Here is a 19823-nt window from a genome sequence, read left to right on the forward strand (position 1 = left end):
AGTATCTAAGTTAGATATACACCCATCACATGTTCCTAGTACTTACCAAGAGAAATATGTCCATGTAAACATAACAGCCACCCTACTGGTAATTCCCAAACTGAAAGCACTGCAAATGCTCACCTCAGTTCAATTGATCATAGAGTACAATATAGCAATAAAAAAGAATAAACTAAAAATACACAGAAGACGTATGAATTCTCAAGATGACCATATAAAAAACTCTAGAAAATGCAAGCTAATCTGTATTAACACAAAGCAGATCAGTGATTGCATAGGGACAGACCATCAGCCCAGGGATAGCCCCAGCAGCAACGGGCTGGGCCTTCCACCATCAATCACTAATTAAGAAAATGACCTACAGGCTTGCCCTACAGCCAGATTTTAAGGGGGGCATTTTCTCAATTTAGGCTCCCTCCTCTCAAATGACTCTAGATTGTATCAAGTTGACATGAACCTAGCCAACATAGTCACATACAGTGTTCTTTATACTACTATCTACATGCTTTGTCTAAAATGCTTCATAAAGAATCTGGATGAATATAGATAGAAACATATTGTTGTTTCAATGTAGCATTTGCCTTACAAGTTCTTTGTCTTTGGATTCCATTTTATTATTACCATTCTCTATTTAAAAATGTAGGATTAATCACTCACCATCCTGATCATCTAGATGGTTTCCTTCATACTTAGCCCCCTGAATAAACTGTACAATATTCTGTTTCAAAAACCGCTGGGCCAGGTCCAATACATTTTCTCCATTATCATTGAAGGCTTTTAAGGCTTGTGCTGCACTGTTCATTCTACTCAGTAGGAACTTAAAACAATGTAGGTGGCCTTCCATGGCTGCTAAGTGAACTGTAGATAAGACAAAAGGATAGACTTAATCCTAAAAATGACAACAAAATACCTTGAAAATCTGGGTGTGGCAGCTCATGACTATAACACAAGAAGTCCTAATGGGAAGGACAAAAGAAATATGAAGTCCCAGGTCATTCTGGGCTACCAGGACAGCCCCTGACTATATGGAAACACACTGTCTAAAATTGTTTTCGAAAATAGCTTTAGGCAAATGTAGCGGTACACACCTTTAATCAGAGCAATCTGGAAGCAGAGACAGATCTCTGTGAGTTAAAAGCCAGCCTTATCTACATAAGTTTTAGAGCTTATAATAGAGAGACCCTGTCTCAAAAACACTAAGAAAAGACCAAAGATGAATGATATTTTTATCATTCTGCATTTGTCATCTTCTTATAATTCATTATTCTTTATAATAAATACAAAAACTTAAGTTAAAACTCTATATTAACCAGTCAGGGAGGCACAAGACTGCAATCCCACTATTTGAGAGGTGTAGGCAAGAGTATAAGTTCAAAGCCAGCATGGGCTATATATAGCAAGACCCTGTCTCAAAAAGAAAAAGACTGCATACTAAGTACACACTAGCAAATTCACTATTTTCACACTAAATCCTCAAAAGTAAAATAACAAAATTCATTTCTAAAAGCTATAAAGAACCAAAACAAACAAGAATGGGATGAACAGACAAAAAAATTCAAAGAATCCTTAAAAGTATGAGATCAGACTGAAAGGCAGACAGAAGCCAGAACTTTCAGTGTGTGTGTGGGGGGGGGGGGAGTTTATGAAGCAATGACTACTATCCTCTTCTCCCCTTTGTTATATTTATCCAAACATGCATCCCTATATAATGTTGTATGTTTCAATCATTCATCTTGATGATTATCTCTTTTCACTTACTACTACATGAAAGCAATGACCTTGTACTTTCTGCCTAGTTGCCTCTAACACATAGACACATGGGTGGTATTCAATAAATATATACCAAATTAATGTCTTGAGAAGGCAACTCTCTCTCAGAGCACATACTCATGATATGCAATGTGTCTCTCTAAGCATCTCTTTTTCCTTTCATGCTTAAATTACTATTAAGATATTTATTAAACCCCAAATCTTCTCCATAAAAAGTCTTTAGGAGTATCACTAGTCACTCAAGAATTTTTAATCCTCTATATTATACTATTATAACAAGTACACATATTTTAAAACAAGTTTGATCTTTTTAATGAGAATACAGCAAAAAAAGTCAACAAAATACGGTCAGACATACTTGAAAGAAAAATCACTGTGACCTTGTATAGCACATAAAAAAGTCAATTCTGAGTGGGCTGGAGATATAAACATAAAAGTAAAATAATTGAGACATGACTTGGCACTTCAGAGCACTTCTGCTCTTTTCTTTTCTTTTTTTTAAACTTGGAAGTGTTTTATTTTCCTTTACAACTTAATAAATACTTCTTGATAAATGAACATGGGGTAAGGCTGCCCAATAGTTCAGAAAGATCACAGCAATGGTGTTTTCCTGACAGCATGTTGTCTTTGGTAGTAAGTGGAATGACTTGTATGGCATCACTGTCAAACCAGCAAGACTGCATTTATGCACCCACCATTTTCTGGATTGTTGGTAACTTGGGCATACTTTCTCAATTAACCTTGCCTCCTTGTGACACAAGGCCCAACTTGCTCACATTCACTTCAATAACTGTACCTTTGATGATCACACCCAGGGTAGTATATAATGAGGATGATAGATTCTTTTTCACACTGAGTATAGGCAGGCAAAAAGTAGCTTTCAGCTCAGGGTGTGTGTATGAGGAGCTAAGGTGGGAAAAGTAAAGAGAGGAAGAGGAGGAGTAAGGGAGGAAGAGGAGAAGAAAGGAGGAGCTAGGAGAGGAACGAGAGAGGGGGACATGGAGGCTGATGTTCACGTGTCTCTACCAGTCAAAGGTAGCTGGTATATCTAGGTTGGGTATTGGGTTACACTTCTGATTGTATGGGCATCTTGTTATTGATCATTACTAAATATATAAGCCTTGGGATAATCTAAGCATTAGAGTCTCATCTGTACTGAGTCTGTGTGGTTGGCGGGATAGTCAGAGCCATCTCCCACACTGGCATCTCATGGGTGGCAGGGCTGGTATCTCTGGCTGGCCATTTCTAGCTGCGGCATGCACGTGGCCTCTGGCCAGGTGGTTGAGCAAGGCAGAGACTGCAGCTTAGATAGTCGAATTGACCAGCGGCCACTTTTTAAATAATTACTACAACAGGTGTGTGACATGGGCTTGTTTGAAATGCAAACCCATTGGCCTAATGAATCTGTCATATTTAGGTGGTTTTCTTGTAAAACCATCACCAACAAAGCAGACTCTAGTGACCATTCTCTTCCATGCCTTTTTTTTTTTCTTTTTCCTGTTGGAATAACTTTCAATGCTTCTGTTTCTCCTCAGGCATGAACTTTGGGTAGAGGGACCTCCCATTTTCCCACCTTTTCTTTTCGTTTCTGCTCCGTCATGTTGGAAAGTACTTTTGCTCTCAACTGCCCCTCTCTGTCCAGCAGACAGGCAGGAACTGCACCTTGTGGAGTCTTCTCATCATTTTTCTGCTTGGTGTTTCTTTTTTCATGCATCTTAATAGTCTTTTTCATTTGTATTGTCTTGGTATGGTGCTGTTTATGGTAGAGCTTAGCCTTCAGGCCAATCTTTTTTTTTTTTTTTTTTCCTTCTTCAAACATTCACGGGCCTCCCACCCTTCTTTCTTTCTCTTTTTCTCATGGTATTCCAAATGATATCCATAGCATTTGTGATGCAATTCATTTTGTGGCATGATGACAGCTGCAGAGCAGCCATCCATGACCTTCCAGGTTCCAAAAACCTCTTAATTTCTGAGTGTCACTGGCCCACCGCACTTCTGCTTTTACACCAGACCTTAGTCTCCATACCCATATTGTATAGCTCACAACTGCCTGGAACTCCAGATAGACATATTACACAGAGATATGCATACATAAAAAGAATGCTTTAAATCATAAAAATACAGATATAAATATAATTTTAAAAAATACAATTAAGGCTTTATAACTACACATATATATTATAACTATACATATTTATTTATATTTTATAACTATATATATATATATATATATATATATATATACACACACACACACATATATTATAAAGACATGAAATCAGAAGGCAGAAGGATGACTATTTGGAGATTTGGGGATTAGGGCAACAAGAAAGGGAAATGGGAGAGTGGTTATCAGTTTACAATAATACTATCAAAATATCATAGTGAAATTTTTTTAATGCCAACTAAAAATATCATAAAGAAGGTAATATGGGGGGACTAGAGAGGTGGCTCAGTGGTTAAGAGCACGGAAGGCTCTTCCAGAGGTCCTGAGTTCAATTCCCAGCCACCACACAGTGGCTCACAACCATCTGTAATGGGATGTGGTGCCCTCTTCTGGTGTGTTAAGACAGCTACAGTATACTCATATACATAAAACAAATAAATCTTAAAAAAAAAAAAAAAAAAAGAAGGTAATATGGAAATATGGAAGAAATCATTGTAGTGGCTCCCATTTTATTAACCCTGACCATTAACTTAATTAGTTGTTTTACATTTAGTAATTCTGTTGGGTTATTGGGTCTCTTGATGGTTTTAATTTGTATTTTTGCTCATGACTACTGCCACGGCACATCATATCTTCATGTTTAATGGCTACTTGGTTAGTTTCTTTTGTGATATACCAGTTCAGACATCCTTCCTATATTCTGGTTCTTCTTCTTCAAGAGTTGTAAGGATTCTTCATAACGTCTAGATGGAAGCCTTGAGCTGCATACATTGCACATACCTTTTCCATTTTACAGACTGCTGTTTTACTCTTGAGGCATCCTTTAATCAATACAAGTTTACTTTTAATATAGTCTAATTTAATAATATCTTCTCTTTGTGGTTAGTACTTTTTATATTTGATTCAAAATGGTTCTCCCTTACCTTTCAAGTGCTGTAACTAGAGGCACACACTACTACACACAGCTGCATGTGAAAGCCTTAAATACTACGATGAGATAAAATTGGTACACCTACTTGGGAAAATACAAGCCAGTAACTTGGAATACTAATATATTATTTTATCCCATACAGTTCAAAACTAGGAGGGGCTGATTTATAAGCCAAAAGTCAGAGATTAGTTGTGGAAGGTAGAAGGTAACTGGAAAGGGAATGTGTGAAAGTATGTATATACAAGTAAGTACAAGTGACTTCACCAGAAGAGGGTATCAGATCACCTGGAATTAGAGTCACAGGCAGTTGTGAACCAACTGATATGAGTCCTGGGAATTAAACTAAGATCTTCTGGAAGAGTCAAAAAAAGCAGCAAATTATTTTAACTGCTAAGTCATCTCTCTAGCCTTTAAGAATTCAATCGTACTACAATCTGTCTTTTGAATTTCAATACCACTTTATATACAAGGTAGATTGCTTACAAACTGTGTCAACCAGTTTATTTCCAATTAAACCAAAACTGAAATGATGAACCTGTTCATACATGTGTGTCCTCTAGACAACTAAACAGTAAAATAGTTGCCTGTGTGTCAGAAAGGTAGGAATTAAAAAAAAAGGTATTGACCCTGGGGATACTGGCCAGTACCCAGGAACCTGCTTAACTTGTGTAAGCCCTCAGCTGAATCCTACATGAATATTGAGGAAGGAGGAAGAGGCAGAAGCAAAAGAAAAAGTTTCTCTTCTGCTGAGATAGCTCAAGAAAAAAAACTCATGGAGGGTATATAATACAGGCATGATAGTAAACAGTTCATATCAGCTTATCTGCTATTTTAGCTCTGTGAAGAAATTATAGAATGATGATATAGTTATATTTACTAAATATGAACAAGCATTTAAATGCTTTATCAATGAAAACTACAATATTTGCTTTAGTTCAATACCCGGGAGGTTTCCATTGTAGTCCACGTCTTCTATGCCACAACCCCATCTGACAAGAAGTTGCAAGCAGCCAAGCCGCCCATGAAAAGCTGCATAATGCACAGGTTTCCATTCTCTCTTGTCAGTCACGCTGGGATCCTATAGGTAAAATTCACTCAGTTTCAAAATGGACTCAGTTTCTTGCCATTTGTAAGAAAAATGGTAAATCTAGACATTTCTGCAATTGAAAATTAGAAGCTTAAATTTATAGCAATCTTAAAACAATACAGCAAATATTTAACATAGCAAAATAAAGTTGCAGCACCCACTGATCTGAACACATGAACAATGAAGTTTTCAGTGAATTGCTTTAAAACAATATTTTAAAAAGAACTACTTCAGGGTGTGTTGGTGCATGCCTTTAATCCCAGCACTAAGGAGGCAGAGGCAGAGGCAGGCGAGGTCAAGGGCAGCCTGGTCTACAAAGAGTTCCAGGATAGCCAGAGCTACACAGAGAAACTGCATCCCAAAAGCCCAAACCAAAAACTCAAAGAAAAAAATCACATGATCATCTCACTAAATGCTGAAAAGGCCTTTGACAAAATACAGCACCCCTTCATGTTCAAAGTCTTAGAAACATCAGGAATTCAAAGCACATATCTAAACATAATAAAAGCAATATACAGCAAACCAACAACCAACTTCAAATTAAACAGAGAGAAACTTGAAACGATCCCACTAAAATCAGGGACAAGACAAGGCTGCCCACTCTCTCCCTATTTATTTAATATAGTACTCAAAGTTCTAGCTAGAGAAGTAAGACAACAAAAGGAGATTAAAGAGATACAAATTGGAAAGGAAGAAGTCAAGGTATCACTTTTTGCAGATATGATGGTATACATAAGTGACCCGAAAAATTCTACCAGAGTACTCCTACACCTTATAAACAACTTTAGCAAAGTGGCTGGATATAAAATTAACTCAAACAAATCAGTAGCCTTCTTCTATACAAAGGATAAATGGGCTAAGAAAGAAATTAGAGAAACACCCTTCACAATAGTTACAAATAATATAAAATATCTTGGCGTAACTCTAAACAAGCAAGTGAAAGATCTGTATGACAAGAATTTCAAGTCTCTGAAGAAAAAAAATGAAGAAGACCTCAGAAGATGTTAAGATTTCCCATGGATGAGTAGAATTAACATAGTAAAGATGGCTATCTTACTAAAAGCAATCTACAGATTCAATGCAATCCCCATCACAATTCCAACTCAATTTTTCACAGAGATAGAAAGAGCAATTCTCAACTTCATCTGAAATAACAAAAAAACAAGGATAGTGAAAACTGTTCTCAACAATAAAAGAACTTCTAGGGGAAATCACTATCTCTGACCTCAAGCTGTACTACAGAACAATAGTGATAAAAACTGCATGGCATTGGTACAGAGAAAGGTAGGTAGATCAATGGAATAGAATTGAAGACCCAGAAATAAACTCACACCTATGGTCACTTGATCTTTGACAAAGGTGCTAAAACCATCCAGTGGGGAAAAAAAGACAGCATTTTCAACAAATTGTGCTAGTCTAACTGGCTGTCTGCATGTAGAAGAATGCAAATCCATCCATTCTTATCTCCCTGTACAAAGCTCAAGTCCAAGTGGATCAAGGACCTCCACATAAAACCAGGTATACTGAATCTAACAGAAGAGAAAGTGGAAAAAAGCCTTGAACATATGGGCACAGGAGAAAACTTCCTGAACATAACACCAATGGCTCAGGCTCTAAGATCAACAATTGACTAATGGCATCTCATGAAACTGAAAAGCTTTTGTAAGGCAAAGGACACTGTCAATAGGACAAAATGGCAACCTACAGATTCAGGAAAGATCTTTACCAATGCTACATCCAATAAAAGGCTAATATCCAAAATATACAAAGAACTCAAGAAGTTAGATTCCAGAAAACCAAATAACCCAATTAAAATATGGGGTACAGAGCTAAACAAAGAATTCTCAACTGAGGAATCTTGAATGGCTGAGAAGCACCTAAAGAAATGTCCAACATCCTTAGCCATCAGGGAAATGCAAATCTAAATGACCCTGAGATTTCACCTCACACCAGTCAGAATGGCTAAGATCAAAAACTCAGGTGATAGCAGATGCTGTCGAGTATGTGGAGAAAGAAGAACACTCCTCCATTGTTGGTGGGATTACAAGTTGGTACAACCTCTCTGGAAATTAGTCTGGTGGTTCTTCAGAAAATTGGACATAGTATTACCTGAAGACCCAGCTATATCACTCCTGGGCATATACCCAAAAGATGCTCCAACATATAACAAGGACACATGCTCCACTATGTTCATATCAGCCTTATTTATAATAGCCAGAAGCTGGAAAAAACCCAGATGTCCTTCAACAGAGGAATGGATACAGAAAATGTGGTACATTTACACAATGGAGTACTACTCAGTTATTAAAAAATGACTTTATGAATTTTGTAGGCAAATGAATGGATCTAAAAAATATCATCCTGAGTGAGGTAACTCAGACCCAAAAGGACATATATGGTATGTACCCACTGATACGTGGATATTAGCCCCAGAGCTCAGAATACCCACAATAACTCACAGACCATATGAAGCTTAACAAGAAGGAAGGACAAAATGTGGATGCTTCAAACCCACTTAGAAAGGGAAACAAAATAAATATGGTAGGCAGAGGGACAGAGGGACCTGGGTGGGAGAGGGGAGAAGAAAGAAAGAAGTGGGGAAAGGACCAGGTATGGGAAGAGACAGGAGAGAAGTCCAGAGGACCAGGAGAATGAATAGAACTAAGTAGCTGGGGTGGGGGGGGGAGACTTGGGGAAGTACCAGAATGTCCCAGACACAAGGGATACAAGAGATTCCCAGGACCCAAAGGGGATGACATTAGCTAAAATACCCAACAGTGGGGAGATAGAACCTAAAGAGACCATCTCTAGTAGATAGACATGACCCCTAGTGGAGGGATGGGGCCACCCACCCATCTCAAAAATTATAATCCCTGTCTTGAGGAAATGCAAGGACAAAAATGGAGCAGAGCTAAAGGGAAGACCATCCACAGAGACCACCCCACCATGTGTTCATTCCATCCCCAGACACCAAACCCCGACACTATTGCTGATGATGCCAAGATGTGCTTGCAGACAGAAACCTGGTATGGCTGTCTTCTGAGAGGCTCTGCCAGCACCTGACTAAAACAGATACTGATATTCATAGCCAACCATTGAACTGAGCCCGAGGACCCCAATGGAAGAGTTAGGGGAAGAGCTGAAGGAGCTGAAGTGGTTTGCAACCCCATAGGAAGAACAACTGTATCGACTAACTGGAACTCCCAAAAACTAAACCAGAAACTAAACCACCAACCAAACAGTATATGTGGACCAGTCCATGGCTCCCACTACATATGTAGCAGGGGACTGCCTTATCTGGCATCAGTGGGAGGGAAGGTAACTTGCTTGGTCCTGTGGAGGCTAGATGCCCCAGAGAAGGGGGATGCTAGAGGGGTGAGGCGGGAATGGGTGGATGAATGAGGGAGCACCCTCTTAGAAGCAAAGGGGAGGGGGTTGAGGGGGTTCATGGAGGGGAGACAGGGAAGGGAGATAACATTTAAAATGTAAACAAAATGATTAATAAATTAAAAAATAAACAAATAAGCATTAAAATAAACAAGGTAGCTCCTGGAGTAATAAATCACTTCCTAAACTGGTGTATGAAATGAAGAGTTTTTAAAGCATTATGCAGACACACATGAATTCATAAAGATGTAATTACCTGGTGAATATTTGTTCAAAAGCTTCAGAGTCTTCCCAGTTAAGCTCTGAACCAGCAGCCAAACACAGAACCTCTTAAATATTGTCTATACTATTCATCGTGGGGAGAGGTAAAGGGAGATGTGTCTCCATTGCTGCACCCATGTTTAAAGGTAAGAGAGTTAAAGGAAAAAATGACTTCCCCAAAGTCATAGGAAGGACTCTGAAAGTCAGGAAGAGATAACCAAAATACCAAATGCTAATTCATCTGCATGATCACACACTATGACTAATTAAGAGGGGTTCCTCACCACTCCACTTCGCAGCATTATTTGTAAAGAAAAAGAGTGTCCGTGAGTGGCAGCAAGGTGTAGTGGGGTGCATCCACGATCATCTTGAGTTGTTAGGTTGGCTCCATTGATTATAAGAGCCTAGAAACAGAGAAATGGGGAAAGTGTGCATGAATACAGATGGTAAACTATGAATGCAGATACAGAGTAAATATAAGCAATTAATGTGTAACAAGAATGTGAGGAGCCGTATTCGCCATTATAAGATGGCGCAGGCTTCTGCTTCCTGGTTCTTCACGGAAGCTTTACTTGAGAATGCGCCTGCACATGGCGCGAAAACCGAGTATGACAGTTGGATGAAAGATTTGAGCCAATGAGGGATCTGCAAGTCTCACAAAGCTCTATTTAAGCAGCGGGCTTTCTGAGCTCGGTGTCCTTCCCTCCACCTTACCATCTTGAGAGCTGTTCAATAAATGCTGTCAGAAGAATCCTGAGTGTGGTGTGCTCCTTATCGGCGAGGGAGCGCTCGCAAGTGGAACTGAAACCCGGGATGAAGCCGAACATCTCGGGGTTTTGACCAGTCACGAAGGACCCTGTTGGCTCGCAGAGGATTCAGAACTGATGGCGCGGAGAGTCTAGACGCTTTTCTGCAAGGTATGGTGGATCTTGTTTGGCTTAACAACAAGATAGCCTATCAGAAGCAGAAAAGGGAGAGAGCGCTAATAAAATAGAAAAGAAAACTAGGATAGAGAAGAAAACTAAGAAGGAAAGGCTAATTTGGACAGAGTCTCAATGTTAGAGCTCCAGTAAGCTGGATACAGTGAAGGACACCACGGGAATTGGAAGTGGTCATCCTCACTCCTGCGCTGGAGAACCAGTGAACTGACAGAGACTCAATGTTTGAACTCCAGTAAGCGGGATACAGTGGAAGACACCCTGCGCTGGAGAACCAGTCGACTGACAGAGCTGGTTGAATTCGGAAGTGAAACAAAGGTGATTGCATAGTAACAAAAACGGGGCAAGAAAAAAAATAAGCAGAAACAGATGAAAAAATAAGTTTTAAAGATGCAAGGAGTAAATTGCAGGCTGCTCTGAGTCAAGAGAGCCAAACAGATAAATAAAGGTTATAGTAACGAAAATGGGGCAAGAAATAAGTGAGTAAAAACAGATGAAAACGGTTTTAAAGATGCGAGGAATAAATAGAAGGCTGCTCTAGACAGAGAGCTAAGCAGAATGATAATGTTAATTGATTTAACTTTTAAAATGGGTGTGATTCTGAGTTGTATAATTATATTTTTCTGGATAAAAACTCAATTTAAAGGTTTTTCTGGTTACTGGCTTAAGGAAAGGCTAATTTGGAAGAAAAGGTTTTTCTATGTGTTTTCTGATGAGGTCATTAAGGTAGTAGTTATGTCTTCCAGAATTATATGGATCAGACATGACAGAGGTAGGCCTCCAGAACACTAGATTTCAGAGAATCAAAATAATTATCTTGATACTAAACCTTGTTTTGAGATTTGTATATTGCAGAATACACAGCTTTGGAGAATAAATCTTATCACCTGCATGTTCACTGATGCCCTGGACTTCCAGCTGGATGCAGTTAAGACAGACTTCAGATGCTTTTCAATTTACCCTTCCCCTCATTCCTCTTCTAAAAGTCAACGCCCATGTTCAGCTTGAAGAAGTTAATGAGGAGTCGGCACCCCAATTCCCTGGACTTGGGGACTGAGGTGGCTAATATTAGGCTGTCTTTATCTGTATAATTGTTACTAAGCTGATGCAAAATTCAAGGATTTCATTGGTATAAATTTGTGGGTACAAGGCTTAGACCTTTCACTTCTCCAACAGGGGAAGTTGTGTGTTGCCTTAAAGAGTGTTGCTTTTATATCAACAGTTTAGATATTAAGTCTCTTGTCTCTCGGGTTCATGCTGTTCAAACTGATGGCTTTGGTTCAGCAACAGATAACAAATGAAACCCATACAGGTCCGCTATTACAGGCTGGAAGTAGGGGACTCTGAAACCTCTGTCATCAAGACTGATGAGGATTAACCCCTAACTTATGCGCTAAGCCAGATAGCCAATGATGGGTAAGAGAGCATATCGAGACCCTTGCCCCTAAAATAAGGGAGGCCTCACCATCTTAAGTGAGGCTGGGGTCCTTTGCTCCAACCTAGGACAGGCACGGTTTCCGTAAGTTTTCCCAGCCTTCCCTTTTGAAAAAAATTTAAAAAGGGGGACCCTTGTGACGCCCTACCTCGCTGATAAGGAGAACGCCACACTCAGGATTCTTCTGACAGCATTTATTGAACAGCTCTTCAATATGGTGAGGTGGAGGGAAGGACACCGAGCTCAGAAAGCCTGCTGCTTAAATAGAGCTTTGTGAGACGTGCAGATCCCTCATTGGCTCAAATCTTTCATCCAATTGTCATACTCGGTTTTCGCGCCATGCGCATTCTCAAGTAAAGCTTCCGTGAAGAACCAGGAAGCAGAAGCCTGCGCCATCTTATAATGGTGAATACGGCTCCTCACATCTCCCCCTTCCTTATTAAACTGCAACAACAATCGAGGACTGTTAGGTTGCCGATCTAGCCCACCGTTCTACCGATAGGCGTTCAAGGCAGTTAAACAGTACGAGACCCTCCACACCTTTTATCCCGTGCAATGGGAACCTGAGCCCCGGGAAGTGTGGAGGACCACCACTAGGATACCTGGTGCAATGGGAACACAAGCCCTCAGGATATCCTGTTAAGTGATGGTGTCTCATTGTTTAAGCAGATTCAACCAGGCTTGAGGGGATGTTCCCTGCTCCACGGCAAGCAATGCTTGCATGATCACCACCTTATCCTTTTGATGTTGATGTTTGAATTTCCAGAGCAACCAGAGGGTAAGCAGCACTCCCCCAAAGATCATGCAGCCAAATAACCCTACCCCCACCCATTCCTTAAAGTAAGAAAAGTATTTATATACACAAGCAGGAGAACACAGGTGAAAACATTTTACCACGTGCACCATACAGCTGAGGTCACTAAACAGCAAAACAAGCTGTGTGGGATAAACAATATATTTATCAGAGTGCGCTTCAGCTGTTATAGGCTTTTGACAACCAAGTCTTTCATCAGGGTATATGGTTCCAGATGGCTGCAAAGTTGATCTAGCCGCTTTCTGCTTAAGTCAGCTCCCAACACAAGAATACTATACATGACCTACAGGCAAACTGTGATACATTCCTTAGGTAATCCTATAAAGGGTCTTCAAATCTTCTGTAACACTGCCTGCAGAACCTTAATTGGTTAACTGAGTTCCAAGTCAGTGTTCTAAGATGGTTTCATCCAAATGTGTAACTAAGCCAATTTCCACACAGGTCATGAACTACAGGATTTCTTCCTATATAACAGAAGAAGAATGAATTTCACAAATCTATCAGTCCAAATCAAAACTCAGTGATATAATTTCTGGATATCAACAAACAGATTCTAAAGTTTATAGAAAAGCAAACGACCAGAATAGCCAAGACAATATAAAAAGAAGAACAAGTGTCTTAGTTAGGGTCTTCATTGCTCTGAAGAGATACCATGACCAAGGCAACTCTTATAAAAAACAATATTTAGTTGGAGTTGGCTTACAGGTTCAAGGTTCAGCCCATTATCATCAAGGTGGGAGCATGGCAGTGTCCAGAAAAGTGTGGCACTGGAGGAGCTGAGGGTTCTACATCTTGTTCAGAAAGCAGCTAGGAGAAGACTGACTGACCCCCCAGGCACCTAGGATGAGTGTCTCAAATCCACCCCCACAGTGACACTTCTCCCTACAAGCCTATACCTATACCAACAAGGCCTCACCTAATAGTGCCACTCTGTGGGACAAGCATATTCAAACCACCACAACAAAGTTGAAGGACTGACACTTTCCAAGACTCATTTCAAAAACCAAAACAAATTAATGCTGGCCAAAGAGCAAGCAGATATTGCAATGAAACTAAATAAACCATCTAGAAATAAACCCACATAAACACAGTCAACTCTGGTAAAGGAAAAGATTGTCTCTTCAACACACAGGTGCTAAAACACTTGGGAATCCCACATGTAAAAATGCTGAATATAAGCACAGACCTCACCAACATTTTAAAAATTTTAACTTGACCAGATATGGAGGCACATGTCTTCAATCCCAGCATTCAGGAGACAGAAGCAGAAGGAGCTCTGAGTTTGAGGTCAGCCTATCTGCATAGCAAGTTTTGGTATAGCCAGGGCTATGTAGAAAGACCCTGTCTCAAACAAAGAGGCGGAGGAAGGAAGGAAAGAAGGAAGGAAGGGAGGAAAGGAAGGAGGGAGGGAAGGAGGGAGGGAGGGAAGGAGGGAGGAAGAAAGGAAGGAGGGAGGGAGGGAGGGAGGGAGGGAGGCACTGGAGGAGCTGACAGAGAGGGAAAGAAGAAAGAAGGGAGGGACAGAGGTAAGGAGGGAAGGAAGGACGGAGGGAGAGAGGGAAGGAGGGAGGGAAAGAAAGAAGAAATTAACTTAAAATGTAATACATTTAATTTAATTACAATAGATACAAAATATAAAACTATAATATCCTAGAGGAAAAAAATCTAGATGACTCAGGGCTGAGCTATTGTTTTTATATACAATACCAAATGTACAATCCATGAAAGAATTGATAAACTAGGCTTTATTGAAATTAAACATGACTACTCTAAAAAGACACAAGAATAGAATAAAGAAGACAGTTCACACACAGAGAAAATATTTCTTAAAAGACATATCTCATAAAAGATTGTTTGTTACCCAAGATATAAAACACTCTTAAACATTAAGAATTCAATTTTAACATTGGTCTAAGCTGTGGATATAACTCAGTGGTAAATTTCTTAACTTAGAACAGACCTTGAGATCAGTTTCCAATACTTCCAAAGAATGTTCATAGCAGACATTGACCAAAGAAGATAAGCATATGAAAGCCACTGATTATCAAAGGCCACCAGAGAAGTACTAATGTAAACAACAGTAAAAGGCATCTACCTTATTAGAATGGCCACAATCCAGAACAATTCAAAAGCTGGTAAGGATGAGGAACCATGGGTTAGATACTTTGGAAGATGAAGGGCAGCTTCTTATAAAGCAACACACAATCTTACCATAATCTAACAATCGTACACTTCTTAGTATTAGGTAAATATCTAATAAAATTGAAAACATGTCCAATGAGAATCTAAAATGAATATTTATAAGCTTTAGTCATATTGTCAGGACTGTAAACAAAGATACCATAAGTGCATAATGGGAACAAACATTCAGACAAGAAAATATTGAGCACTAAAAGAAATTAGTGATAATCAGGTATGTTGATGCCTATAATCCTAGAACTTGGGATCCTAAGGCAGGAGGATCACAAGCTGAAGCCCAGCTTGTGCTATACAGCAAGAGATTATCACTAAAATAAACAAATAAGCCAAGCACTGTATCATTTTAATTTGTTCAAATGTACAGTACATACAATACCATGAGTGAACCCCAGTGTAAACTCTGATGTCAGGTAAGTGTTCTGCCCCTCCAGAGATTCACTGGTTGGGAAATCAATCTAGCAATTCAAATTCTATGTATCTTCTGCCCAGTTTTGCTGAACCTACAACAGCTCTAAAAATTAAAATCTATTTTAACAAATGATCTTTTAGGACATTTTTTTCATTTGGTGTCGAGGATGGGAACAAGAGCCTTACCAGGCTACCCCTGTGCTGTATCACACAGCTACTCCACAACTCCTTCCTAGTCAGTTCTTTTCTTCTCAGTCAGAATTTCCTTTTTAAACCAGACTTCATTCACCAATTCCTTAACAAAGGATCTTCATGACTGTGTCTGATCTAACCAGCCAATAACAGTCAAAAATAGTATACTGAGTACTTACTGTGTTTTAAGAGTCATCAAATAATAATTAACAATAAGAAGAAGCAACTTACAAACCTACAGAATCAGGACATTTGTAGGGATAGATAATCAACTCCACAAAGAAGACACTGATGAGAAGTAAGCTCATAGCACAGTACCAAAATAAGCAATATAAAAATTCTAAGAGGAAAGAGATCACTGTAGGAAAGAAAATGAAAATCAAGGTGCAGGGAGTGACTTGAGCTAATGCCTGTTGGGGAGAATAATGGCAATAGAATGATGGCAATGTGTATAAAGTAAAGCTTCACTTGACTCAGTTTCCCCTAAAGTTACTATTGTATTTTCTATTTGCCCTCATTGCCTAAGTTCTAGAGTTAATGCCCATCACTTTGAGAGCTAAGATTTGAACACTTACATTGGCACAACACAAACATTTGCACCACAGTAGCTAGCTACAAAGAAGATACTCTGGACATGACTGTGACATCACTCAACACAACCCAATTACTTCAGGGATTAAAGAATCTCCAGTTACATATCATTTATGTGGACAGCTGGCATCAGTCAATCCTTCTTTACAGCATAGAAATGGATCAAGAGTTGGATCAAATAGAATAATGGCAATATCCCAACAGAGCTATGGTGACATAATTGAACTCACTGAATTAAAAAAAAAAAAAAAAAAAGTAACAGAAATCCTTACCTGCAAGCAGGCATCCTGACCCCGGATGGCAGCTATGTGAGCTGCTGTCCATCCCCTTGTAGTTGTCTGTGTGGCATCAGCACCATTCCAGAGTAGCCAGTGAAGGCACTAAGAAAATAATAAACCAGATGCTTTTAGTATTTTTAAAACTTTTAAATTTAGTCTATTATGAGATTCCCATTGTAGCACGAGAAACAATAGACCAGTGTAAGCCCAGTGTAAGAAAACCAAACGCACAAACACAGTGGCATAGCAAGCAACATTTCGCTTCACTGTTGGGTAAATAAGAAAAAGTAATGGGAACTATATCAAACTGGAAGCCACATTCCTTCTCTACCAGGTACACTTGATACTAAATTACTGGCATTTCTTGCTATGAGTGAAATAAATGCTAGTCCAATAAATATACCACTTAGCTAAGTGTTCATGCCAAACAAAACCAATCTGTGAGCCAAGTTCCCTCAAGAGCTGCCAATTCGCAATTACTATTGCCTTTTTAAATCTTCTTTTCTAGAGCTAGAATGAAGCTCAGCAGTTAAGAGTACTTGCTGCTCTTCCTGGAGACAGGAGTCCAGTTCCCAGCACCAGTGTCACATAGATCACAACCACCTCTAACTCTAGCTCCAGGAGAATCTAACATGCTCTCTGGCCTGGGTCAGAACATGCATGCTTATGCACTTGTGCATGTACACACAACTAATTAAAAATATAATAATCTTTTTCTTTTTTTTTTTTTTTAAGAGTTTCAGTCTTACAATGCTGTCCAAGACTGCTTTTAACACTGGATTGAAATGATTCCCTTCCTCATCCTTTTTGAGTAGCTGGGAGTGCATAGCTACTACTTAAATGCCAAACTTCTACTACAAATCTTCAAAACTACTGTATCAAAACATAAACTGTTACTGTGATAGTATCCCTAAAATGTATATAACAGGAATTTTTTTAAAAAAAGAAACAGCCAGTGACTAAAATGTAACAGATTTAAAACTAAACCAAATCTCATGGGACTGCTGCACCTGGAGGTCTGTGCTACAGAAGGTGTTACTATCTTTCAATGTTGAACATTGCAGGTTCTATCTCTAAGAAGCATCTTTCTTTTTAAAAGAACTGACTATCTGACTCATTTTCACATCATGCATAACCTGTAATTTGTTAAATGACTTTACCATTTAGGCATCACTTGTCTGCCACCAAAATTCATGATCAACAAAGTTTTCTTATGTTTTAAGTAAGCATGGATGCTGTGGGCACTACTCTCTTTTTTTATAGTTCTTTTTATTGTATTTATTCATTATTTTGTCTTCGCAGTTCACACACACCATACGGAAGAAAAAGGACAACTTGTGAGAGCTAGGCTGTTCCCTTCCATCATGTAGGTTCCAGGGACTGAACTTAAGTTGTCAGACTTGGCAACAGGCACCTTTACTTGCTGAGCTCAACCTCACTAACCATCACAAGTCATTCATTTATTCAACAAACACTTATGGAGACACTACTATGTGTTAGAACTGTCTAGCTCATGGAAACTAAAGCCATGATAAACACTCATGTGCTGCTTTAGCTTTTCTCTTGAATAACTATGTAACAAAGCTGCTATGACATAAAAATAATGTCCACTTTACATTATAACAGAGTCCTCAAATGTCTGCTAGAGTATCTATTTTATTTTACCTTCTACCAGCAATGCATGAGAGTCTCAGGTTCTCCACATTCTTGGCCATGATACTGTCACTTTAGGGACTGTTTTATTCTTGTTTTCACTATTCTTATGCATATGTAGCTTCTCATTGTGATCTTAATTTTCATTCCTCTAACAGTTAATGATGTTGAACTCACAAGGCTCAATTGTCATCAGTCCACACATTCTGAGAAAACATTAACATTTGCCCATTTGCACATTTTTTTTACTGTTCAATTTTAAGTGTTCCTTATTTAAACTGGTTGTGATTTTTAGTCAACTATATGACTTACAAAGATTCTATCCTATTTTTAATATAAGTCTTACAAGTTTTATATTTAGTTATGATATATTTTGGATAAATTCTATAGCATTTATTATATTATTATAATTATATTATTATAATTATATATAATTATATAATATATAATTATATTATTATAATTATAATATTAATTTTGGATAAATTCTATAACCTAGTATGGGTTAAGATTGACATTCATTTCACATGAATGTCCAACTGGGACAACTAATGTTATTTGCTCTCCATTAAATCATATTTGCCTTTGTCAAAAAAATCATTCAATCAATCAATAGATAAATAAATATGTAACAGCTCAACAGGAGCATTGACTGCTCTTCCAGAGGATCTGGCATTAGATTCCCAGTACCCACACAATAGCTCACAACTGTCTGTAACTACAGTCCCAGAGGATTTGATACCTTCTTCTGGCCTCTGAAAGCACTAGGTACATACATGATGCACAGACATACATGCAAGCAAAACGTGTATGTCTGTAAAATATTTTACATGTATTTACATGTAAAATTTTACATGTATTTACATGTAAAATATTTTAAATTAATTTTTAAAATGTAAGTTAACTAGTAGGTGCATAGCATGTACCTAAGGTCACAGCTGATTCAGAGCCGGAGGCAAAAAGGATTTCTTCAGTTGGGTATTTGAGAGGATAGTGAACAAACATACTGAGACCAACCATATTTTTTTTTAAAAGTAGAAAATTGAACAGGGCTTCAGAAGCTGTTGAAGGATGAACTGGGCAAGACCTTCACATAATCAATAATAAAATTAACAATACTGTCAAAAATGACCTTTTTAAGTCTGACCAAAGGCATATAACAAGATGTAAAGTGTATATTTAAGAAAATCTACTGAATATTATCTGGGTATGTAGCTCAGTTGGTAAAGTTTCCTAGCATACTCAACATCCTGAGTTAGATCCCCAGTTTTGTACTCAACAGGCGTGGGTGCACAACTATAATCCTAGCATTTAGCAAGTGGAGGCAGGAAGATTACAGGTTACAGATCTTCCTACACAGGAATTAAAGGTCAGCCTGTGGTATAATACAAACTATCTCTTTGAAAAAAAAAAAAAAAAGTAAGCCAGGCAGTGGTGGCGCACGCCTTTAATCCCAGCACTTGGGAGGCAGAGGCAGGTGGATTTCTGAGTTGGAGGCCAGCCTGGTCTACAGAGTGAGTTCCAGGACAGCCAGGGCTACACAGAAACCCCCCCCCCAAAAAAGTAAATAAATTATTTAAAGGAGATGCTGGTGAGATGGCTCAACAGTTAGGATCAGTGGCTGCTCTTCCAGGACCTGAGTTCATGTCTCTGTTCCCATGCCAGGTGGCTCACAACTCCTCTTCTGGTCTCCTCAGGTACCTTCACACATG

The 19823-nt window shown here is 38.8% G+C and overlaps 1 protein-coding gene across 5 annotated transcripts in view; it reads right to left on the reverse strand.

Moving 5' to 3' along the window:
• The window catches only part of Ankrd42 (ankyrin repeat domain 42), a 46362-nt gene that overhangs the window by 20135 nt on the left and 6404 nt on the right, over positions 1-19823 (reverse strand). For 3 of the 5 annotated variants that reach the window (XR_013111684.1, XM_034502201.1, XM_076937941.1), the window contains exons 3-6: positions 16453-16560; positions 9888-10007; positions 5811-5946; positions 658-858 (exon numbers count right to left, since the gene is read on the reverse strand). Coding sequence is in view for 4 of the 5 variants with exons in the window: in XM_034502201.1 (XP_034358092.1) it covers positions 658-858; positions 5811-5946; positions 9888-10007; positions 16453-16560 (565 nt within the window). In the remaining variant the exon portion in view is untranslated. Of the gene's footprint in view, positions 1-657; positions 859-3343; positions 5779-5810; positions 5947-9887; positions 10008-16452; positions 16561-19823 lie in introns of those variants that run through there. The other 2 variants (XM_076937929.1, XM_076937937.1) reach the window with 2 other exon arrangements.

The sequence above is a fragment of the Arvicanthis niloticus genome, chromosome 1 (assembly GCF_011762505.2).
Source record: "Arvicanthis niloticus isolate mArvNil1 chromosome 1, mArvNil1.pat.X, whole genome shotgun sequence".
Classification (NCBI taxonomy): Eukaryota; Metazoa; Chordata; class Mammalia; order Rodentia; family Muridae; genus Arvicanthis; species Arvicanthis niloticus.